The sequence below is a fragment of the Neolamprologus multifasciatus genome, chromosome 11 (genome assembly GCF_963576455.1).
Source record: "Neolamprologus multifasciatus chromosome 11, fNeoMul1.2, whole genome shotgun sequence".
Classification (NCBI taxonomy): Eukaryota; Metazoa; Chordata; class Actinopteri; order Cichliformes; family Cichlidae; genus Neolamprologus; species Neolamprologus multifasciatus.
The window spans coordinates 31367180-31391422 of record NC_140449.1 but is presented as its reverse complement, the minus strand read 5'-3'; the positions used below and the strand labels follow the sequence as shown (position 1 = coordinate 31391422).

Below are 24243 nucleotides of genomic sequence, written 5' to 3'. Positions count from 1 at the left end.
TGTGTATTTGGAGAGGGGGAAAAATCGTGTCTATTCAGTACAAACCTTAAACTAAGAGCCATTCAATAAGAGCACTTACCTTGGATGCACGTGATTAAAAGGTACACTTTTATTTTGACCTTTTAATGACATTATACGGCATTAAAAATAAACATACACATAAAAAGTATCATTAAAAAACATTGCATTATAAAAAAGAGTTAAATTTTCTTGTTCTTAAAAAAGTTAGTGGTATTTTAACAGAAGAGCTCTGAAGTGACATAAAAATTGTTTCCTCTTTTTCTTTGTTTTAAGACAAATACCACAAATCCAAGTCCACTACATTTAAAACTCAGTTTGATATAATGATGCTTTCTAACATTAGCTGCTTATCTATCCGTGTCAAAGTAACTACAAGAGTACACATTTACTGAAGTGAACTTTCTGGTAAATCTCATATGAATTTGAATCAAAATCCTTTCTAAGCATTTCATATGTGTGTGTGACTGCAGGCATGTGCATGTCAGGCCTTGACACAGGCTTCTTTGCAGCTCTGCTCAGTATCAAACTTGTTGTCATTCCCTAAGCAGCCTCCAAACCAGAACTGAGCACAGGAATTCGCCGTGGGATCGTAGTACCACTTCACCACATATTCCCGACACGGCCCTGGATCCAGGGTCTGGGTGCAGCGCTCGGCTAGAGACCACAAAAAAAAGTGTTATCAGAGACTACACCTGTGCTTGCAGCCCTGTGGGGACTCTTATTCTTTTGCTGTGTTCAGTTACTGGTAAATATGTTTTCTTTTTTGTTTAATGGGACAAGGACAGAGGGGCAAAATAAAGCATTGAAACATGGTTTAAAGTTTCCTGTATTGTAATATATTAAGCACTCTGCAGAACTAAGGATATCTGGGAGAGAAACTGAAAATGGCACTAGAATCAAAATGTGGGACCTAACAGTTTCTAAGAGATCAACAATGTGACTTTCATCGTGTAGACAGGAATTACATTAGAGGATTGTTGTGATTGATCCTCTAATTTTACTGCTCTGAAGCATCAGAGCAGTAAGAAGAATGCAAGTGTTTACAGCGTTTGTTCAGAAATGTCTTTCAAAAATAAGATATATAAAGTTTCAAATGCATGTTTAAATTGTGTGACAGTTCTTGCTCACAGCCACTGACGGATAGTCTAGGTTTGAAAAGTGAATACTCAACTTTCTTAAACCTGCATTCTTTGTAATCTCCAGCAGGGGGCGACTCTTCTAGATAGAAAAAAAACTCATTTTTGCTTCCCTTGATCTGCAAGTTCTTGATGACTTAAGGCGGATCTAATAGTTTACCCAGTAAATTTCAATTGGATTAAAATTATGCTAATTGTTGTAAATAAGTATTTTAAATTAAATTTCTGTAATGGTTAGAAATGATGACAAAGCGGGGCATGCTTTAGCGTGGGCTGTACTTGTAATTAACCAGTTCTTCAGTCCCAGTAAGCATTTGCTTTTGATCTCTGATAACGATTACCAAGAGGTCAAGAGCAAAAATACGCAGCTCAAAGATTTACAATCTCATTAACCAATGGGTGAAGTCACTGTGGCCATGTCCAGCCTTTACAGTGGCTTGCAAAAGTATTCGGCCCCCTTGAACTTTTCCACATTTTGTCACATTACAGCCACAAACATGAATCAATTTTATTGGAATTCCACGTGAAAGACCAACACAAAGTGGTGTACACGTGAGAAGTGGAACGAAAATCATACATGATTCCAAACATTTTTTACAAATAAATAACTGCAAAGTGGGCTGTGCATAATTATTCAGCCCCCTGAGTCAATACTTTGTAGAACCACCTTTTGCTGCAGTTCCAGCTGCCAGTCTTTTAGGGTCCGTCTCTACCAGCTTTGCACATCTACAGACTGAAATCTTTGCCCATTCTTCTTTGCAAAAACAGCTCCAGCTCAGTCAGATTAGATGGACAGCGTTTGTGAACAGCAATTTTCAGATCTTGCCACAGATTCTCAATTGGATTTAGATCTGGACTTTGACTGGGCCATTCTAACACATGGATATGTTTTGTTTTAAACCATCCCATTGTTGCCCTGGATTTATGTTTAGGGTTGTTGTCCTGCTGGAAGGTGAACCTCCACCCCAGTCTCAAGTCTTTTGCAGACTCCAAGAGGTTTTCTTCCAAGATTGCCCTGTATTTTGCTCCATCTTCCCATCAACTCTGACCAGCTTCCCTGTCCCTGCTGAAGAGAAGCACCCCCAGAGCATGATGCTGCCACCACCATATCTGACAGTGGGGATGGTGTGTTCAGAGTGATGTGCATGTTTTCCGCCACACATAGCGTTTTGCATTTTGGCCAAAAAGTTCCATTTTGGTCTCATGTGACCAGAGCACCTTCTTCCACATGTTTGCTGTGTCCCCCACATGGCTTGTGGCAAACTGCAAATGGGACTTCTTATGGTTTTCTGTTAACAATGGCTTTCTTCTTGCCACTCTTCCATAAAGTCCAACTTTGTGCAGTGCACGACTAATAGTTGTCCTATGGACAGATTCCCCCACCTGAGCTGTAGATCTCTGCAGCTCGTCCAGAGTCACCATGGGCCTCTTGGCTGCATTTCTGATCAGCGCTCTCCTTGTTCTGCTGTGAGTTTAGGTGGACGGCCTTGTCTTGGTAGGTTTACAGTTGTGCCATACTTCCATTTCTGAATGATCGCTTGAACAGTGCTCCGTGGATGTTCAAGGCTTGGGAAATCTTTTTGTAGCCTAAGCCTGCTTTAAATTTCTCAATAACTTTATCCCTGACCTGTCTGGTGTGTTCTTTGGACTTCATGGTGTTGTTGCTCCCAATATTCTCTTAGACAACCTCTGAGGCCGTCACAGAGCAGCTGTATTTGTACTGACATTAGATTACACACAGGTGCACTCCATTTAGTCATTAGCACTCATCAGGCAATGTCTATGGGCAGCTGACTGCACTCAGACCAAAGAGGGCTGAATAATTACGCACACCCCACTTTTCAGTTATTTATTTGTAAAAAAATAAATAAAAAAATCTTGTATCATGTATGATTTTCGTTCCACTTCTCACGTCTACACCACTTTGTGTTGGTCTTTCACGTGGAATTCCAATAAAATTGATTCATGTTTGTGGCTGTAATGTGACAAAATGTGGAAAAGTTCAAGGAGGCCGAATACTTTTGCAAGCCACTGTGTATTCACTGTACGTCCGAAAGCTTGTTTGTTGGATTAACGCGAGTAACGCTTATTTGAATTCTTGCCAACAGATCCAGGAGATTTACCGGTTCCAGGAAACCTTGAAGTGATGATGAGATTCCAGGAAGTCAGATCTCCCAACTCAGAAATAGTGCATCAGATAAAGTCACAGACTGAACTCAAAAGACATCTGTCTTCTCATCAAAACAGGAACCTTACATGTAGGCTGACTTTAAGATAAAAATGATTAGAATTTGTAACAATACATTAGCTACTACTTAGATGCACAGAAGAGGCTTTATCTATCATTTTAGGCGCCACCTTTATTTCTCCATCTTACAGTCTCTGCTGCAGACTGTCAGCAGTTACCTGATAGGAAGTTGTCAGAGGGCAGCAGGGGCGGAGTTGGTACCGGTGGTATCTTCTCCTCAGGCGGAGTCTTCAGAGTAGGACCAGCTGGCCCGATGGCTCCGGTCATCACCACATCGTGTGTGGGGTTGTTCACATCAAACTGTGGGAGGAACTCTGTTACCGGCCTGAAGGGCTCCCTGTCGAAGAACGGAAGCCTCTGAGTTTCTAAGGTGGTCCTACTGTTCATCGTCGGCCTCTTTCTAGAGGTGGACTCACCGTCAGGGTGTAAACCAGGAGGGCCGGGCTGAAACAAGCACAGAAAAATATTTAATCTGTTTAGTTTATCTTACTGTAGAGAGGTTCAGAGGTCACCAGGCGACACCTGAGCTAGTCATAGTCACTGAGTGAAATCTGTGGGAAGTGGTGCAGAGCTTCAGAGCAGCTGAAGACAACAGATTTACACGAGAGCTCAGAGATTCACATACATTTTACTAAGAGTCTTTAACTCTCAATCACCAGCCATTTGAGTTATTTAAGAATGTGGTCCACATTTTGTTTTGCTTTTTAAATTTTGATATAAATATTAACAGAAGAAAATATTCTTGGGGTCTTTAAGCAGTTATTCTTAACTCATTGATGACCCCAAGAGGACTGTGTTAAGCACTGTGGTGCTTTCAGCTTGAGCATGTTGGCATATTTAGACAAATGGCAACATTTGCTGAGTTTTCTGAATTGGTAAATGTTTTGATATTTCACCTGAATAAAGAAAAATCTGACCTGCTGTTGGCGCTAGAGAAAAAGTCACCAAACTGTGAAGATGATTTTAGTGTCCTTTCGGTATTGCAACAGAGTCTGAGCGCACAGAACAAAGTTTAAAAAACCAAAAACCAGCACGTTTTCACCATTTTCTGGACTCTCCTGAAGTCTCCTGTGAAAGTGGGAGTGTCCGTGTCTGTCCTGTATGGCGGTTCTCGAGCGTTGCTGGAGACTTCTGGGATTCCTGGAGGAAGCCCCGAGCTCGGGATGGAGCTGAACAAGCGTCTCTCTCCGTTTTCACAGATATGACTCAAAAGTTTTTTCTCCAGAGCTGCAAACACCAGAAGACAAATGGACAGTTCTACTCTGCATTTAACAACACAGCAGTTTTTCTGAGGGAGTATTTCTGAACCAAAGCACACAAATACAAGACGTTCCCCAGTTTCAGGTTCATCATATTTACTTTCATGTTCAGGTGCAGATTGAGGATATTCTAGAAAACAGGAAAATGAGACATCTGTGCCCGCTTCACTTCTTTATAATGATAAATGTTTAGTCTCGCTTAACAAGCAGCGTTTCAGATGCCAAAAACATGTTAGTATTGTGTGGAAAATTTAACTCGTGAATCTCTGGATAAGACGCATGACTTATCCAAACTCCAATACGAAAGAAAACTATTTATATTTTTTAAGTTTGGTTGGTTTTGAATTGATTACAGTTTTTCTTACGGGAATTGGTTTGCCTTGTTTATTGGTTTGCTGCGTTAGTTGTGCTCTCCTTGTGTTAGAATCAAGCAGGATGACAGCTGCAGGTTTTCAGTTGGTTACAGTAAAATGGTTCTTTCTAAAGCCACTTTATTGTATTATACTAGGCTTTTTACTTAGCATTTTTGTTGCATTTCAATCAGACAAAACTATCAGATCATAAAGCCTGTGTCGAGTGTTGGGGAGTAACGGAATACATGTACCGCCGTTACGTATTTAAAATACAAAATATGAGTAACTGTATTCCGTTACAGTTACCGTTTAAAAAGGTGGTATTTAGAATACAGTTACTTTGTTGAAATAAATGGATTACACGGCGGTACTTCCCTGTTTCATATTGTGGCGGGTCAGGACTGTTTGGGTTTTGTTTGACAGCTACGTTCTGTTGTTCCAGGTGGCAGCGTTATGGTTGCCATGGTTACAAGGTGACGCTCTCTCTCTGCGCGTTTCCTGGGTGAGAGAGGCCTTTTTGTTGTTGTTGTGCTAAGCTAATAGGCAGAATGCTACCGGTATAGCTCTAAAGAATGTAGCATCATAGGCAGTGTAGTCCGTGCTGCAGGGAGAATGGACTGCCATACCCGTTATGTGTCTGTGAGCGAGGGAGGGAGAAAAAGGAAAAGTACGAGCTGTCATCGAGCAAAAACGGGAGCTGGAAGCATGTAAATATAATAATAACCACTGCAGCCAAGAAGAGTGCCTGACGAGCCCAGTTGTAAGTAAGCTATTAAGACTCGACTGTACACCGTGTTCGTGTTTTCCTCCAAAAACAATAAGTTCCGTTGTAGCAGCCTTTCAACACCTCTCTCTGTCTCTTGCTAGCAAAGTGACCCAGACAACAAAGTAAAGCTAGTTTTCGGCTACGAGCCGACACAGAACCCACCGTATTAGCCAGAGGTCCCTTTACTACGGTTCGGAGCCGCTGACCTTCAGTAACAGTAATAAATCACAGCAATAGTACATTCATGTCGTTGTAAACAGCATGATAATATATTAAGTAATCCAAAGTATTCAGAATACGTTACTCTCATTGAGTAACGTTACAGAATACATTTTGGGGCATGTATTCTGTATTCTGTAATGGAATACATTTTAAAAGTAACCTTCCCAACACTGCCTGTGTCAAGGCCAGATTATAAAATAGTCACCTGCAAGTGTTGTGAATTCATCGATCAGGTACAAGTGATCACTGTCGGGGTCAGTGGCCATGAAGTTGAGCTCCTTCTTGAACTCTTTGTACAGTGGATCGCTTTTGTTCACCACTCCGATCACAAACATCTCAATGTTGCTTCTCTGGGCTTCTGTCACGGCGCTCTCCAGACTGACCGAGTCCCTCTTATCGGCCTGTCCGTCGGTGATGATGATCGACACCTTCCTCACACCTGGCCGGGCTGCCTTGAACACCTGGTTGGCCTGTTGGATGGCACTGCCTGTGAATGTACCCTCGCCCAGGTAGGTCATGGAATGCACAGCAGACTTGATCTCATCGAGGCTGGCTTCCTGTCTGAGGCTGACCACCACCATGTTTATGTGGCTGTAGAGGACCACGCCAACACGAGTGATGTCCCGGCTGACCGAGGTGTGGTCGATCAGGGCGTTCACAAAGTCTTTGATCACATTGAAGTTTTCCGGGCCGACGCTCTCTGAGCTGTCGATCACAAAGACGAGCTCCAAGGGTGTCTGACGGCACGTCACTGCACAACCTGATGACATGGAGCAAAAACACAACCAGAGGAGCAAATAAAGTTTAATGACTGAAACGAATCCTCAGTGACTGATTTAAGGAAAACTAAAATTCACAAACTTAATTTTGTGACTTACTGCAGATGGATTTTACTATTTTGATGATTTCATCCCTCTGTGAAAGAGAGTACAATATTTTAGAGGTGGTTCAACACATTTTTTTTTAATTTGTCTTTTTAATCTATCAACATATGTTATTGGATTAGTTGGGGACCCTATTATACATTTCCATAACATCTAACATGCACTGTTACTGTTGTGGATGCTGATTTTAAATATGGCAACACAAACAAATAATATCTGTGAGTGTCAAGCTCAGGTTTTTAACTCTGAGTTTCATGCCTTTTTTTTCTAAACCCTGGATATGTATGATGTGAGAAAGAGCAGATATCCTTAATGGTCAACTCAGTCACAGAAGCCACACCCACCTGTTATTTAAATCTCCGCATGCGGAGAAAAACAATAATTTCTGAAGACACAGACAATGCATCAATGACAACAGACATGACATTATGTTAAATACAGCATAAAATGAGCTGGCAGGAGGTGGGTTACAAAGTGGTTTGCAGATCTGCAGCAACAGCACGCAGGCTAAAAAACCTTAAATAGTGTCCCTATATAAGATTATACAGTTGGCTGTCTAGACGATTATCAGCAAACCATTAGCTCATGTGGGTAGTACCAGCATCTAATAAAAAAATAATCTGACATTTAATTGGTTTAGAGCTATTTTAAGTGTACTCATACTTACTGTAAGTCCAGGTTCCCCCTTCTGTCCTGTTTTGCCCTGTCATTTAAAACAAGTCATTATTTAGGAAAACACTATAGCATTTTCTGACTTAAATTGTTCTGTTAACCTACAGTTACAGAATGACTTCTTAATTCATCAAGACTTTCTTCAGAGAAGGAAATAAAAGTTAGTATTATGTCTGGCAAAAATATATCAGTACCAGAGGTCCAATGACGCCCGGCTCTCCAGGTTCCCCTCTGTCTCCCTTATTGCCTTTCTCACCTCTGAACCCTCGGTCCCCCTGCAGGAGGAAAAGAACACTAATTTGTTCAGTGTATAAATGACAAAGTAAAGCCGTTATAGCAAACGATGTCCCATCATTCATATATCGGCCACAATCGCATTTTTCTGCCCAACATGATCTTTTGCATTTATTGTTGCTTCTGTATGTTTGAGGTGATGACAGTGCATAGATTATCTTTCACCTTTATTTGAGAGTTGATTTTAGTTTACATAATAATTCCTCACTTCCCACATTGCGAACATCACAGTACCTTATCACCCTGCAGACCTTGTCCTGGAGGACCTCTGGGGCCGGGCATCCCCTGAAATCCAGACTCGCCCTGTAAACATTCAGCAGAGTTCATGTTGTCACTCATCCCTGTGTGACCTTTCAGACCTTTATGGTTAATGTTAGTGAGATAATGACTTCTAAATTTATGGCAACAATTGTTTCCATACCTGTTTCTAAAAAACTGCATAGATCCACTGAAAAACTTACTGACCCTATCAGATCTTCATTCAAAACAACTTCTCTTGCTGCTAATGACCACAGCATAAAAGGAGGGAATGTAGATTCATATGTTTTAGCTAAAATCCAACCAAACCTGTTAGAAAACTCATTATTTAGTTTGCTAGACTCATTGGAAACACAGCAATTCTTTTATCACTGTGTTACCAGAGTGTAGCAAACATGAATTCCCTAAATCAGCTCATTATTACTTAAAATGTACTTATAGAAACATTCAATAATTCAGCTGCAATTGAATAAATGTGAGTGTCATGTGACAACGGTACCTTTTGTCCTTGTAACCCTTCTCCAGGTAACCCCTGTGGACCAGGTGGTCCTATTTGGCCAGCTGAACCCTGCAGGAAAAGAAAACTTTATATCTACTTTAGACAACAAAAATACAACAAAATCCATTGTTTTCTACATTTCTGATTACCTTTGGACCAGGTAACCCAATTCCTGGTGGCCCAGCAGGTCCAGGAGGCCCAGGCAAGCCTCTTTCTCCCTGAACGTAAGTTATTAAATATTTATTGATACTTGCAATAATGATAATAGCTTTATTTGTGCATCAGTTTTTAGAACGCACAGTTACAAAATGCTTCATATAAGTGTACATGCATACAGACAGACATGCAGTCTTGCATTCTTGCAAACAACAAACAGATTTTCAAAAATAAAAGGAAAAAATGCAATAATTAAAACAATTATTAATTGCACAAATAAAACAGTTTAAAACCAAAATCATCACAGCAACAAGAGGAAAGTCAGAAAAAGTCTTTATTTGTATTTTTTATCAAACAAGAAAGCAGAAGCTTTTGGATAATAGGTCAGATAAAAGGTAAGACTTCAATTCAACTTTATTTATATGGCACCAAATCACAACAGCAGTTGCCTCAAGGTGCTTTGAAGAGTAAACAGGGGAACTGTTTATTCCTTTTCAAAATCTGATAAAATTATCTATTTAAATGTTCCTAAGAGGTGAAGAGAACTACTCCATAATAATAATTTTAAAAAGCCAGTATTTTTACTTACCTTTGTTCCAGGTAAACCAATCCCATCTGGTCCAGTCTCTCCCATCAGGCCAGGAGGCCCGGGAAGTCCCTAAGAATATTTTTTTCAATTGACATTGAAACCTGAGTGTGATTACTTGGAGTCTTGTGCTGATAAAAGAGGCTGTAATCTGGTTTGATACTCACTGGGGGGCCAGTGAAACCTTCTCCTTTTAGTCCAGGTGGCCCAAGGGGGCCCTGTGGCCCTCTGTCACCCTACAAACCAAAACTTAATTGTACTCACATACTTTACTGGGGAGGATAACTGACGAGTAAACCGGAAGTGAACTGACCTTGGATCCAGGTGAACCAATTCCTGGGTCTCCCACAGCTCCGGGTGGACCTTGTGGACCTGGTTCTCCCTGACAAAACCCAGAAGTAAAGCTGTTACTATTACTGAAAGTCACACCAACTTTAGTTATGCAGCCTTGATTTACCTTGGCCCCCGCTATACCCCTGCCAGTAAATCCAGTTGGACCTGGTAGCCCCATAATTCCTGGTTGCCCCTGGAGGAGAAAGCACTTATTAGAAAGATAACTGTACACAAAGCCATTTAAAAATAATTCCCTGAATGCATGATAATATCTAATCATGGCCTTTTTTTAGAACCTGATGGATACCGTGGTATCAGTCCTACACTTTAACAGAACAATTTCAAATTTTGTAAATTTTTTAATACATTTTTATATTTTCTCTCTTTCCTCACAGCTGCTTGCACCCTGGATGGGCCGGTAACACGTCCAGATTAAACCTATACCTCGTACATGTTCCAGGCACCCCTACCACTCTGAAGTTGAACAAAATAGATGGCTGGAAGGAGGGACGGATGTGCTGTTTGTGTAACTGTAGCAGCAGATTTCTGTTTTTTTTTTTTTTTTTCATTTAAGAATTTACTAGTTCACTAATTAACTAATTAACACTAACAAACTTCTGGTTTGCAGGTAGGTCCATGTTGGAAATAAGGTGCTTCTTAAAGCCTTTTGGACCAACATTTAAAGCATGTACATTTTATGTAGCAACAATATTACTTTGACTTGATGTACACTCAGTAATGCAAAAACAACTCCAAATAACATCATCAGTGTGAGTGAAATGCTTCTCCCAGTGTCCAGATGAACAGAACCAGATTTCTGGGAATATCACTTTGATTGCTGTGTAAAATTATTATGACATTTTTTTCTAAAATGCTTCTGGTAAACACACACATACCTTTGGGCCCATTGGCCCCACAGGACCGACTGCACCTTGCTGGCCTCTGGAGCCCCGGTCCCCTTTGTCTCCCTGTCAGAATAACACAAAACAACCTGTAAACAATCTTCCAGATTGTGGCTAAGTGCTTATAACCTCTAGAACAAAATATGGAGATCTGAGACATACTGTTACCTTCTCTCCTGGGACACCTTTACCAGGAGCCCCATCAGCTCCCCGGGGCCCCGGTAACCCAAGGTCCCCCTGATCAGTAAATGACACAGTGGACAGACAGACTGGTAAAATGTATTTAAAGTACATTTAACAAACAGAAAACTGACTGACATCAGGCTTCATTACCTTTGGTCCTGGGATTCCATCTTCTCCTGGCTGACCAGGTATACCTGATAACCCCTCAGCTCCAGGGTCACCCTGAAACAGGTAAATGACACAGAAGAGTCCCAGAAGGGTTGAAACTATGCAAATACAATCAGCAACATTAAGAAGATGAATATCTGCGTTATGTCGTCTTTAATTAAGAAGCTATGGCTAGGAGGCAGTTAGCTTGGGTTAGCATGAAGGCTGGAAGCAGGATTGGTGTCCAAATGAAATAAAATGCATCTTCCTGTTCATAAAATATTGCTCTAACTTTGCAGTAATACCACTTAAGGTTAATTGAGGAATATCTAGAAGAAATTGCTGCTATGGTGGCACCCTATTACATCACCACACTCAAATTATCGCTGAGCTCTTTAGAAAGACCCCATTCTTTCAGATGTTTGTAAAAACAGGCTGCATAGCTAAGTGCTTGTACACTTGTGTCAATGGGACTGAAAACACAAAAGGTGTGGATTTGTGGTCAGTTTTTCTTAATATTGCTCTGAATACAGGAAGTAACAGCAGGAGTAGTGCAGCAGTGCAAAGAGGACTTACTTTGGGCCCTGGTTCTCCAACACCTCGCTCACCTGGTAGTCCTGGCTCACCTGAGAGGCCCTGATCCCCCTGAAGGTAATAGTCACATAGTCATTTGGGTATTCAAAAAAAGATGTAAATATTTAGTATCATTTATATGAGTTTCTTTCGTATCAATTTCTTGAAACACCAGAGCACTGCATCTTTAGAAAACATTACTCAGAAATGTAAAGGATATTTGTTTCTCATTATTTTCTGTCATGTATACCTTGGGTTTGCCAGTGAGTGTTAATGGTACGTGGCACAGCAAATGATAGACTATATGTAAAATATGGACCTTATTATAACAGTATATAGCATAGCATACTACAGACTCAATCGCTGCTTTAGAGTCCGATCTTTCCCTGTTACTATTTTAAACTGAATTGACTGAATTATGTCTTAACCTCCAGCAGCCGCTCTGTAAACCCTCTGATTCAGAGGAAGACCGATGCACAATCATTATCTTGTTTCTGCTGTTGAGATAAAGGGAAAAAAACCTTGTCTGTTATTGTGTGTCTTACCTTTGGTCCTGCTATTCCAACACCTGAAGCTCCTTTGGGACCTGGAGACCCAGCTGGACCCTGATCTCCCTGAAGGAAAAAAAGACAGTTGAGTTGAAGGTATGAGACTAATAACTTGGGGGGTTGTTTGATTTTGTAGCATGGTGGTTAGCGCCTTCTTGCCATCAAGAAGGTCCTCAGTTTGAATCCACCATCCAGGCAGGGCCTTTCTATGTGGAGTTGACCCAAAACACATGGATGGGGTTACGTCAATTGGAGACTGTAAAATTATCAGTAGGTGTGATGTGAATGTGAATGGTTGTCTGTTTAGTGGCCCCTATGCCAGCTGAGATATGCTGTAGTCCCCGTGCAACACTGAACTGGATCAGTGGAAGTAGCTGGATGTTTCTAAATCAACGTGACAGTATAACATGTCTTCAGTTTCAGTTTTTATTTCTAAATGAAACATTAGTCAGGACTGTGTTGAAGGACTTGAATTCTTTGTTATTGTTAATCTAATGTTTTTTGGATTTCCCAGGCTTAGATTTCACACCTTCATACTCACAGGTGAAGACTTAACTCCAAGAAATGATATTAGAAATAAAACCAGTAGTAATGTGAGATGTAATGTACCACAAAGGAAAATAAAAAAAGGCATTTTGGACTCTTCCCTCTAATAGAGGGTGTTAAACTCATTTTAATTCAGCAGGCATCAAACGGTTTAGCTTTACTGTGTATTAACAAAGTCAGACGAGTAAAATCATTGCGTAATAAAACAAAAACAAAAAGTCTCTTTAAAGGTTACGACGTCAAAGAGGGTGAAAATGTTCACAACTAAAGCTGAAAGCCTAAACTAGAATAAAACACACAACAGATGAGACGTTTTGACATAAATATGTGTGATTTCATGTCTCAGTGTCTATTTCAAACTCTCTGCTTACCTGACCGACTGATGCTGGAGAGAAAAACTCCTCAAAACCAATTACTGATAATCTTTCTATGAAATGATGTTACAGTTCACCAGGTGCTTACGATTATTTCAGTTTATATCACATTCATTGAGTCTGTTATTGCATGTACATCATAGTTTACTGCTTACAGCGGAAAGCCCTTCACATCAAGAGATTTTCTTTTTTCCTTTTTACGATTGAAAAAACTTGTAAATCTTTAAATACTTGTAAACATTTCCACTACTGGAAATCATCACAAAAGGATTCGCCAAGCAGTTTGCTGAAAAATAGGAATAATTAATGACTTTTCAGTTTTTTACTTAACAAAGCCATCAAGCTGACAAAATGAGGCCCTTTGATGGACTCATTCTGGCCCCTGGGCCACATGATTGACATGTTTACCTTTTCTCCTTGAAGTCCTGGACCAGGAGCACCAACTGGACCTTGATTTCCTGGTGGACCAAAATTGCCCTGAGAAAAAGGAATAGAAGAAATGCAATGATTAAAGATTCAGATCTGTACATGGAGACATCGACGAGGAATTCAGCAGTAAATTTTAGTTAAATCACCTTGTCACCTTTGATCCCAATACCAGGAGGCCCACGACTTCCCTTTGGACCTTCATATCCTCGATCACCCTAAAGAAAATATGAGAAATCTGATTTATACATAGCTGTATGTAAATTATACAATTAAGAACAGCAATCTTTCAATCCTACCACTTACACTGATCTGTACATTTTTTTAAAATAGAAATTAGTCAGTTTCTTTTCCTAAACTCTTCTTTGGATGCTGGCTTCATTTTGTTCCATGCTCTGTAGAGATGATCCCACACTGCTTTTGAGGTCTGGGCTCGGAGGAGGCCAATCCATGATTCCAGGCGTTCCATTGTGTGCTTTTCAGAAGCTTCAGATATGTTTTTATTGCACTGGAAGCATACATGGGATCATTCTCATGCTGAGAAAAGACGCTGCTGTCAATAAGAAACTTTCCAGATAGGTATTAAATGATGGATCAAAGTCTGCTCAATTCCACTTTAAAATTATTTTAAAAAGTCTGGCTCCTTGGAAACAAAATATGAAAAAGGTGAGTTGAGACTTTTATGCAGTACTGTATGTAATCAAAGTCTTTTCCCACCTTTGGTCCTGGAAACCCCTCTCCAGGAAGTCCAGGATTTCCTTGTGTTCCAGGTGATCCTTGAGGTCCCTGGAACAAACAGAACTTGAAATAAAAGTCTGTACTTGTGAAGGTTTTAGTAGCTGCAGAAAAGGTAAAGCCTAGGACTTACACAAGATTTATCTGAGCTATCAGGCTTAGCTGAAGGTTTGGCTGACAACCCCGATGTAACAAACAGTCAGATCCCATATGGGACAGGGTGTTTACTGTATTTGCTTCAGCCTCCCAAATGCAAACTGCTTTGCAACCCATCTCACTTTGGCTCCTCTATTCATGCTGTGTGAGTCTTCCTGCTGCCCTCTAGGCTAATAAAGCATTCATTAACCTCTTCCATGTGCATAAATGTAAGGTTAGGTAAGTCCCAGAACAGAGCTGCGATGTCACTTATGGTGGATAAATATACCTTCTTCTTGTAATTATTGTGGTCTAAGTTAGCTAACAGGGTAACAAATTAAAAGAAATGCCTAAATGATTACGCATCACAGTAAAATAACCCACAATAACATCAAATGGAAAAAAATACTAGAGAGTTCTAGAGAGTAGAGTTCTAGACATTTGTAGAATAAATGGCACATTGAAGCTGTTTTGGTGGCACAAAGCGGCTCAGCAGCTTACTCAGTTACGTCAGTTTTGTCTAACTTTTATCTCACTTGTCTGTATGTTTATAAATAAAAGCTCACTACAATTCTGTTACTCATAAGATATGAGATCTTAATGCCAAAGATCCTAATCTTTATACTTACCGGGAGTCCTGGTTCACCTATGCCCAGAGGACCTGCTGGACCTGGTCTTCCCTGATTACCCTTGTCACCCTGTAATTAGTAAAAAGTAAAAACAAAATTTCCCATAATTCAGTAATAAAATATCTTTTTTTAATTCAGTGTCTTGCAGTTAGTAGCAGTTCAACTGAGATGATTTAATAGGTATTTGAATTCCTTTCTCACAGAAACAAAACCTCACCGCTGTTTGACTTTCAGCAATGAAATATCTCTCTCCATCCTCACTGACATTTTCACTTTGAATTATGATTTTTATAGTAATTGTAATATAAATGTGTCACCTTGGCTCCTGGGAATCCAATACCAATGTCTCCTGGTTGTCCAGGTTCACCGCTGGGTCCTCTGTCTCCCTGAGAGTAATCAAGTTCAAAGGTTTTATGTTACGTGATGATACAGCAACAACACAGAAAACAGGTTAACAGAATGTAAAATGACGAGATGACAGATGCATGTCCTTCTAATCCAATAAAATCCTTCTAATCTATTGTTTTATTCTTTATTGGGACCTGTTATACTCCATATTTTTACTGCTGGACCCACTCTAACATCACACAGAGCCAAGAGTAGAAAAAAAATGTTGGAAACTGAGAATTTACATACACTGCACCTGGCTATGTTCAGTATGAGAATCCATCATTGCAAAAATGCATAAGAGAGGGAAAAAGCAATAAAAGAACAATCTCAGGGATTCTTTCAGGGAAACTTTGCTGTATACACAGCTGTACAGTACAAACAGTTTATTCATGAACAACTAAAGTCCTGCTGTGGTAGAATTCAAAACTAAATAAAGATGAAGAAATGTATATGAGCAACCATCCAATCCAGGATACTGACAAAGCAGTCTAACTGGGAAACTTTAGTCCAAGCAACAAATGCTGTATATAATGCTTATGGAAATGTTTATTGTTTTTATTACACGTAAACTCAAAGTGCTTGACATAAATGCTGAAGGCCCTGAACGTGAGAAAATACATGAAAGTTCTCTTGTCACCCTGACACTGACTCAGTAAATCAACCTCACTGTTGAAAAAATACAGCACATAGGAATATTCTTCAAACAGCACAGCCAAAAAAATAAATAACAGAGCATGAAGTCAGTCTCTGGATCCAGGGAGACATCTGGGATATTTTCTTGAGAACATCAAGATGATGTCTCCCAATATTTCTTATTTCAGTTTCATAGTGTGTATTTGTGAAGGTAGAATGTCCATTTTTATGCAAATCTATTCAAAACCTTTTTGCAAAAAACAACCAGATAAACTTATCCAATCACATAGCTTATTAAAAAACTGTAGTCAGACATTCAGAGTGTCGGCTATTAAAAAAAATGCTATAAATCACATGTGATTTTATCGGCATAAAGACATCTTTGTTAAAAAGAAATGGGGCAGCTCTGTGGCGATGGAAGCAACACCATCTTATTAGGCTTTGGCGCACACTGTAAAGGTCAGTATTATGTCCCTCGCTTTCTTGAGCCAAAGCTGATATGTGACCGTGCAGATGTTGTCAGGGAAAGTGTCCGCACAGTCCTGCATATGAATGATGGTGTGTCAGAGATAGCAACATTTTCTTTTTTGTCTGACCAAATAGTCATGATTTTATTGACATGATAATCTAAATGTTTGGGATACATAACTTTTAGTTCCCTAAACTGAAGAAGACTCGTATGCCTGTCAGTAAAACCTGAATATGGACATCATTCAAGAGTTTGTATGGAAAAAGAATGAGAATGAGCAACAAGTGAGTTCTTGAGCTTTGGGGGACCTTGTAGACTGCTTTTGCTCAATACAAAGCAACATTACGAGCATTATTTTAGAATAAAAATATGAATGTTTAAGTTGATAAGGAACTATTTTATTTAGAGATTAATGTCACAGTATCTCAAAAACAAGGTTTTTATAAATAAATTCACAAAATTCTAGAAACTTTTGTGGAAATATCCAAAACTTTACTACATAGTTGTGTAATATAGGTTTTCACAGGGACTATATTCACTCCATATAATTTGGAAAAGTCAAAAAGGCTTGACGAGAAGATTCTCTAAAAAGAAGATGGGAGCAGAGTTTAGGTTTGCAAAATTGCATCTAAAAAACAATTTCTGGAACAATATTCTTTGGACTGATGAGACCAAAGTGGAGATGTTGGGCCTTTGGGCTACTTTGAGGCTTATTATTTTGTCGGTTCTCCCCTGGAACCTCTTATTTCCCTAAACTGTCTAAAGCCTGAGGATCATGCTATGAAGCAAGTTCACTGTAGCCAGACTTTCTTGAAGTTAGCTGGCTTGACAAAACCTAAACCCTCAGAAACATCACAACAGTGGTTATCAGTTTTCTTTGTTCACCCAGGCTTTCTGCTTTAAGCGCTGAGCATGCTCACATAAATGGGTTGTTTCACATGTCATTTAATTTTATCTGTGGTGTAAAACGGATCAACTGAGAACCAACTGCTGCAAACAGACACATTATCCAAGGAAGGGTGAAACAGTCTACTAAAAATATTAAACATATAACAGCGAAAGCCATCACTGGTGCTGCAAAGACACAAGGGTAATGCTGCAGAAAATCATGAATCTTATGAAATCGTGATCATCACCAGCACACAGAGCAATCAAATACATTACATATTACCTCAAATTAATACATTTATTTTACAGCTGGGTGCACATTAGAGCTCTGAAACTTTAAACTTGATGCATTTAAACACTAAAGGTTATTCAGTGAGCTCGGTGCTGACAGTTATGTAGCCTGATAAGGGCTGTTGCCAGAACAAATAGAAACTTATCCTATTTATCAGTGTTCTAATCTGTGTTTTAGGAGGTGCAGTTCCAGCAGTGTAAAAGACACTTAGCAGAATTAGGACCAAGCATAAAAACATTCAGTAATTTTCTCAATCGCCAGCTGAAAACATGTAAATTTCAGCGAGAATGCAATGCAGTTTGTGCTTTGGTTGTATTGCTTCAGCAGCTGTATCGCACTAAAAACATACCACAAATAAATCTGCCTTCTGTGTATATGTAGTTTAATGTAGATCTTTATCGAAATGTCTGTTAGTGTTTCTTGTGCTCAGGTTCTTGTTTTTTGGTGCCTCGTTTTCTTTTTGACTCTTTAAATCAACTATTAAATCTCCTCTATTGCTCAGATATTTTTGTTCCTGCAATTTGCATTTTGTTGCAAGGCTCGTCCAACCAAGCAGGAATGACAGAGAATCCACTGCATCTTGAGAAACTTACTTTAGAACCCGATGGGCCTTCAGGACCCACCTCCCCTGGTGGTCCTGGCGCTCCCTGCAAAAGAAATACACATTTACTCATTTATAACCTACATAATCTACAACCTTATATTTCACTTCTCAAATGAATCAAACAAAAAGCAGTCATGTATAAATCAAAAAGGAAGCCCCCACACTGTGTTACTGATCTGCAGGTCAAGACCAACCCACTGTCGCCGAATAAAAAATACAACAGGATTAAGATCGACATTCATGTCTTTCATGCCATTCGATTCTCATGCCTAGCTCATGAAACAACAAGGTTATACTGACACTGTGCCAGTAGCACAGAGGAGGAAGAGTGCTGCTGTGCGGCCAGGTCGCTGCACTAATCCCATCACACAAAGTCTGTTCCTGCAAAAGAATAATATCCTGCAAGCCTGGATTCACAGCTTTAGATAGCCCCAGTGGTATCAGGATTACCCATAATCCAATATTCACATTCCATTAGTGCAAAGATGAATAAAAGACAAATTCCACTTCCATTTTTCATATTGAAGAGAATACCAACTGTCGGATGTCGACTTTTCAGGAGTCTGAGCGATGAGTTTTGAAAGTAATGGAACTTAAATTTTGACACTGAAAAATAGAAAATTGCTTGTGATTGAAAAAAGTCCAAATTCATTAAAAATCTGTTGTCTTTAAAGATGAATTATACCATCCTCAAATCAGTGGATGACAACTCAGTGACTCCATCTTGTATAAACAGTTGGTTTGGTCGCCTTCCGTGAATTACATGGACATCTTTTTATCTTCTCTTTTCATTAATTCACAAGTGTGTGAATAATGTAGACAAAAAGTCAGGAAAGCCTCACAAAAATGTGGGATTTAAACCAGGGTCCATAATTGTCACAATTCAGTATAAAACAAAAACAAAACTGAGACTTGTGGCCACTCTTACCTGTGCTCCTTTTGGTCCTTGTGGGCCCGGAGGACCCTCTGGGCCCTGCAACATAAAACCTATGTCACTACATGGATAAAGTCTGGGGTGTTTACTGAAACATCTCGGAAAAAAATGACCATACAGTGTCACCCTTTTCCCCAGGAGTGCCACAGTCTCCTCTGTCCCCCTACAAGACCACACGACACAACGTTAGACCCGCAGATATTTTCTGAGGACACGTTTCAATAGTGAGAACAGAGCAGCTGAAAGGTCACAGTCACTCACCTTGTTGCCTTTGTAACCTGTGCGGCCCTGCAAACGATTCAAACAGGTTCAAAACCGATGTTTCATCTCTTAACATGCATGCTGTTGTGCAAAAACAAGGGGCAAATCTGCTTTCTTACCAGTGGACCATCACTTCCAGGTGTGCCATTCAGCCCAGACTCCCCCTTTAAACAGAAGCCCACAAATTAAACACTGAAATATTTTAGAAAGACTTTCTTTGAGTCACGACTCACCCTCGCTCCTTTTTGACCAGCTGGCCCTCTGAAGCCTGGGTCTCCTTTTCTACCCTGGAAATATTACCAGTTTTAAGATGAAGCAATGATTAAGCTGTAAAGCTAATAGTGTTTTCCACTTATGAAACTCCTCAGTGTTTAGTTGCTGAAAACTCACAGGACTTCCTGGAGGACCTCTCTCTCCTCTTTCACACAGACATACTTGGGCCTGTGGACACTATCAGAGCGAGAAAAATATTAGAAAGTCAGTGCAACCATCAGCCATACTAAAGAGATGTTGACTTGCATTTAAGTCTTACCCCTTCATATGCAACTGCACCCTGTGGGAAAAAAACAGAAGATAAAAAAATATGTCAGTTACGTCCATCTTTTATCTACAGTCTGAGTCCCACTGAGGAATGGTACTAGTTGCTTAGCAGCAGATGTGTCCACCACTTTAAAGTATTTTAAAGTCAGTACTTTTCCCCTTTACCTTAAGACCTGTTAAAGTTTCCACTATGATCTGACTGGGTCCAAGTGACATCATAGGTGAATCCAAGCCTTCTGGCGAATCCTTTCATGGCTGTTTCTTTCTTTTTTGTGTGACCCACTGACTTATCTGAAGCAACACCACACACCAACTATGTCTTTTCTTTTTCCATTTCTGCAAGTGTACTTGGAAGAAATGTAACGGCATTGCTTGTCTGTGTTGTCAGCAGCTGCCCAACTTGTAACAGGATACTTTCATCATATCCAGATAAAGGATCTAAATATTTCTGTTTGCCATGAACTATGCAAATAATTTAGTAGTGATTTTCAGACTTGTGTGTAGTTTTACTCTTCATGAAATACTATCTGCAGGACTCTTGGTACTGCACAGAACCTGAAAATCATCTCTAAAGCTGTGTTCACATCATTATTTCCAGTGAACTAACCCCAACTGGTTTTTGGTTACCCTGTGACAACACATACAGAAAGATATAAAAATGCAATATGCTAAAAGACACCTCTACAGCAAACAATGAGAACAAACAACTTTGGGCTTTGGGCACAAGATGAAAACTGAAAATCTGTCATTGTTAATGTTAACATTTCATGGTACAATTTTTAAATAATAATTCATCTAATTATGTGAACTCAACATAAGCTTTTGGGGCACTTGGGTGCCCAGGAGCCAGCTCAGCATAGCAGGTAAGTAACCTCTCTAAGCTCTATAAGTTCTACATTTGGTAAAACTGGGTACTGTCCTCAGTCATGTAGCTGTCTCTGTTTTGGAAGTGCTAAATGTGATTGAATAAAATTGCACATTAATGACAAGCAGAACAAGCCATGCCAGTCTCTCAGACTAGCCGTGACCTCCTGCAGATATTTGACATTTCTGGGTGCTGTGGAAAATGCAAAGCAGCCAGGAAAACACCCTCATGCAGACACAACTCTCACAACTGTTACTTAAGATGTGAACCCGCTGTGAGGACAGCATGAGCATGAACGAGACTAAACAGAGGATGATCTCTGTAGCCCAGTTCCAGACACAGCATCTGATGTCAGTAATTTTAGGAGAGTATGCAGGATGTCAGATACCTATGTCATATTCTATTAGAAGGAGCTGCTGAATTATAGGTATCAGTAGTACACCTTTGTGTTACAGTGACAGCAGTCACATTCTGGTTTCTTTTATTTTTTTAATTACAGTTAAGGTTTTTAAGACAAACTCTGATTTTCAAGATTGTTAAACTCTTTCAAAAAAAGAGAAATTGAGTAATGTAGCATTAAAACATACATCAAAGCACAGGTTAATTTCTTCTGTTTGCACATAAACCTTTAATCTGTCAAACGCTAAACTTTTACCTCTTTTAACACCAACCAGAGAAGAAGTGACTCGTTTAGGGCTTGTTGTGTTTAAACTTCTTCTTTAGGGGTCACCACAGGGGTATTTAGAAATACCCTACACCTGGGTGACTCTCTGATAAGAGGTTATTAAATTTTATTTGTTATACTTTTATAATATTTGCCTGTCATCCACCCAATACCATAAAGTTAGCATGCAAACAGTTTGCCTGATAGTTCTAAGATACTTTGACTTATGACCTTTCAGGGTAGAAATGCTCAGCTTGTGTTTAGTGCATCCTCTGCTCTATTTACTAAGCAATTTAACCACCCAGTCAATTAAAATAGATTGTTAGCCACACTGTAGCGCTTGTTAACACTCTGCTTTGCTGAGGCCAATGGCACAGCCAAGAACAAAGATAGCCCTTAATGGAAATTCATAAACTTTTTCTATGAGTGGTAAAAGAATTGAGGTAAATTAGGTGAAATTATTGGTTTAGTCTTGGACTTTGAGGTTTTACTATAAAGTTTAATGTGGACAATTGATATTTTAATATAAATTTATTTAGTACATAACAATATTATGAAAATTTTCTCCTGTATCGTCTTGATGCATGCTCAATCACCCAGACAGGAAATCCCGAAAGGTTGATTCTCTTCGTCTGGACGTGGCATTTTCAGTGCTGTCACCTTATCGCAAGATTGTTCTGGATTCAAACTTTCCATTTAAGTTAACTGTATGAAGATGTGGCATAGATAAACCTTTGAATAGAACTCGATAGGTACTACACAGTTCCAGCCCTTTTCCAAAACTTTCAAAGTAAAACAAGAAGTAACCAAGTAGCTGTGGTAGCACTCATATAGTATATTTTTTGTTTCCCTGGACTGAATCTATAGTCAGCGTCTTTATAATAAGCATTTTTTTGTCATTCAGTAAGCTTTGTCAGGTCCTTCAATAACTGAAGTTTATTTCCAAGCACGACGTTTTCCAAAAAAGCATTTCACCACTCTGATGTTTCTCGACTCTGTACTGGCACCTCTGTGCCTGAGCTCATTTTACTTGAAGCCAACACTCACCATCTCTTTGAGCAGCTTCTCTTCTAGCTGAGAGTCGAGCATACTTTGGACAAACTGCTGAGCAGGTGTGCTGGCGATGGCCCGGAGCTTGGCATTATTCTGCTGGGCAATATCTGATAGCCCAACAGCAAAGAACTTTATGCCATGACCTTTGGCCTCCACAGCAGCTGCAATCACATCAGGGTTACGGGGATGATCGACTCCATCTGTCATTAGCACCGCCACCCTCACGCTGTCCTTTGAGGTCTCATGCACCAGCAGCTGTGAGGCATTGGTGATGGCGTAGGTGGTATAGGTGCCGTGACCGATGTAGTTCATGCTGCTGACTTGACCGTGAAAATAGTCCAGGTCTTTCCAGGCTGAGAATCTGTGCTCTATGGACACAGTGCTGCTGTACTGCAGCGCAGCCATCCGCACCTTCATCGTCCAGCTGGGTACCTGCAGCATGGCGAGCCGGGTGCTGAAGCTCAACACGAAGGTCTTCTGTTTCTCGAACAGTGATATGGTTGCGCTCTCAGAGCTGTCCAGGATGAATGCCACTTCCAGTGAACATGTCAGACCTACTTGAGAAGGAGATCACAAAAACTGACATCAAGCTAGAAGTATTAGAAACAGGACTAATTTCAGGATTGGCACTCTGACACCTTTCTAACTCCTGTCCACAAATTCAGTCCCTTCTGCCAGCAGTCGATATGTATCCATTACACTATCAAAAGTGCTCTAATGTCTCAAGCAACACTTCAAACAGCTGCAACAGTAATCATGAATTCATGAAATATTCTGGAATAAACCTGATTCGGGGGAAATACCCACTCCCAAATTCCTAATACCAGATGCCACAGGAGACCTATAAAGGTCTTGTGTCCTGAGCTGTTTTGGCAGCATGAAGGGAAGCTACACAATAAATAATAAATACAGAGACTTAATGTTGTGGCAAGTCAGTGTAAGTGCAGCTTGTGGGGAATTAAAGCAACAGTTTTGAGTAGTTCTACATTACTAAAACTGTCCAGCAAAGGCTCAAGGACCAAGTGAAAGACCCCAGATTGTCAACTTCCAACCTTAGAACTTACAGTTACTTTAGTTGCAGTTCCTTACTTCAGCTGCAATGGGATCAGAGTTAGTGGTGTTTGTTTTTGTACTAAATGAAATCAAATTGCCACATGTATCCATCCATAATCCATCCATTTTTTTACATTTAAAAATGGGGTGGATGACTTAAGAAATTCTCGTGTAGTTTTTTTTTACTTAAAATTTGATGACTCAACCATTTCACTGACCTGATTTCACCATCCCTCACTCAACAATTTGTTCCCTCAGTGCAACATAGTGACTTTCACCACCAGCATGTGGAGACCTCATCTAAAAAATTACCATTTCTTCCCTCATCTTGCAGCCTGTAGTTGTTCCTGCGCCCTGTCTTTCTCCTTTGGCCTGTGGCCTTGTGTAGGAGAGCCAGCAGCAGAAGGCAGACCCTGACTCCTCTGCTCAGGTTTTCCTTCAGCAACATCCTAAGAATGTTAGGGGGGAAAGCAGTGTATGAACGCACAATGAGTTATTTCATTTTTAATAGGATTCCTTTTACTATCATGGACACTGCTAACCACACCCAGTTGCAGATCCCAAAAAAGGGAGCTGTGTTCTGCAACTGCTGTTTCACAGAAATGGCAGCAATTCTAATGGTATTAATTTGCTTAGATGACACCGTTCCTCCTACTGATAATGCACTTTCTCAAATACTATATTACAGTGCCAACAATATGTAAATGTGTGT

General features: G+C 40.0%; 1 protein-coding gene across 7 annotated transcripts in view; it reads right to left on the bottom strand.

The window, feature by feature from the left end:
* Positions 1-94: 94 nt before the first annotated feature.
* col28a1b (collagen, type XXVIII, alpha 1b) overlaps positions 95-24243 on the bottom strand; it is a 25811-nt gene continuing 1662 nt past the window's right edge. For 2 of the 7 annotated variants that reach the window (XM_085178454.1, XM_085178453.1), the window contains 33 exons: positions 23844-23980; positions 22473-23035; positions 19889-19909; positions 19747-19806; positions 19590-19643; positions 19476-19520; positions 19357-19383; positions 19214-19258; positions 19090-19134; positions 18151-18204; positions 15203-15271; positions 14886-14954; positions 14104-14172; positions 13536-13604; positions 13369-13437; positions 12038-12106; positions 11496-11564; positions 10923-10994; positions 10758-10826; positions 10584-10655; positions 9668-9880; positions 9522-9590; positions 9358-9426; positions 8762-8830; positions 8613-8681; positions 8090-8158; positions 7756-7836; positions 7557-7592; positions 6884-6920; positions 6211-6765; positions 4448-4632; positions 3564-3849; positions 95-675 (listed from right to left, as the gene is read on the bottom strand). In XM_085178454.1, coding sequence (XP_085034580.1) covers positions 503-675; positions 3564-3849; positions 4448-4632; positions 6211-6765; positions 6884-6920; positions 7557-7592; positions 7756-7836; positions 8090-8158; positions 8613-8681; positions 8762-8830; positions 9358-9426; positions 9522-9590; positions 9668-9880; positions 10584-10655; positions 10758-10826; positions 10923-10994; positions 11496-11564; positions 12038-12106; positions 13369-13437; positions 13536-13604; positions 14104-14172; positions 14886-14954; positions 15203-15271; positions 18151-18204; positions 19090-19134; positions 19214-19258; positions 19357-19383; positions 19476-19520; positions 19590-19643; positions 19747-19806; positions 19889-19909; positions 22473-23035; positions 23844-23979 — 3657 coding nt within the window. In that variant the 5' untranslated portion in view covers position 23980 and the 3' untranslated portion in view covers positions 95-502. Of the gene's footprint in view, positions 676-3563; positions 3850-4322; positions 4633-6210; positions 6766-6883; positions 6921-7556; positions 7593-7755; positions 7837-8089; positions 8159-8612; positions 8682-8761; positions 8831-9357; positions 9427-9521; positions 9591-9667; positions 9881-10583; positions 10656-10757; positions 10827-10922; positions 10995-11495; positions 11565-12037; positions 12107-13368; positions 13438-13535; positions 13605-14103; positions 14173-14885; positions 14955-15202; positions 15272-18150; positions 18205-19089; positions 19135-19213; positions 19259-19356; positions 19384-19475; positions 19521-19589; positions 19644-19746; positions 19807-19888; positions 19910-22472; positions 23036-23843; positions 23981-24243 lie in introns of those variants that run through there. The other 5 variants (XM_085178456.1, XM_085178457.1, XM_085178455.1 and 2 more) reach the window with 5 other exon arrangements.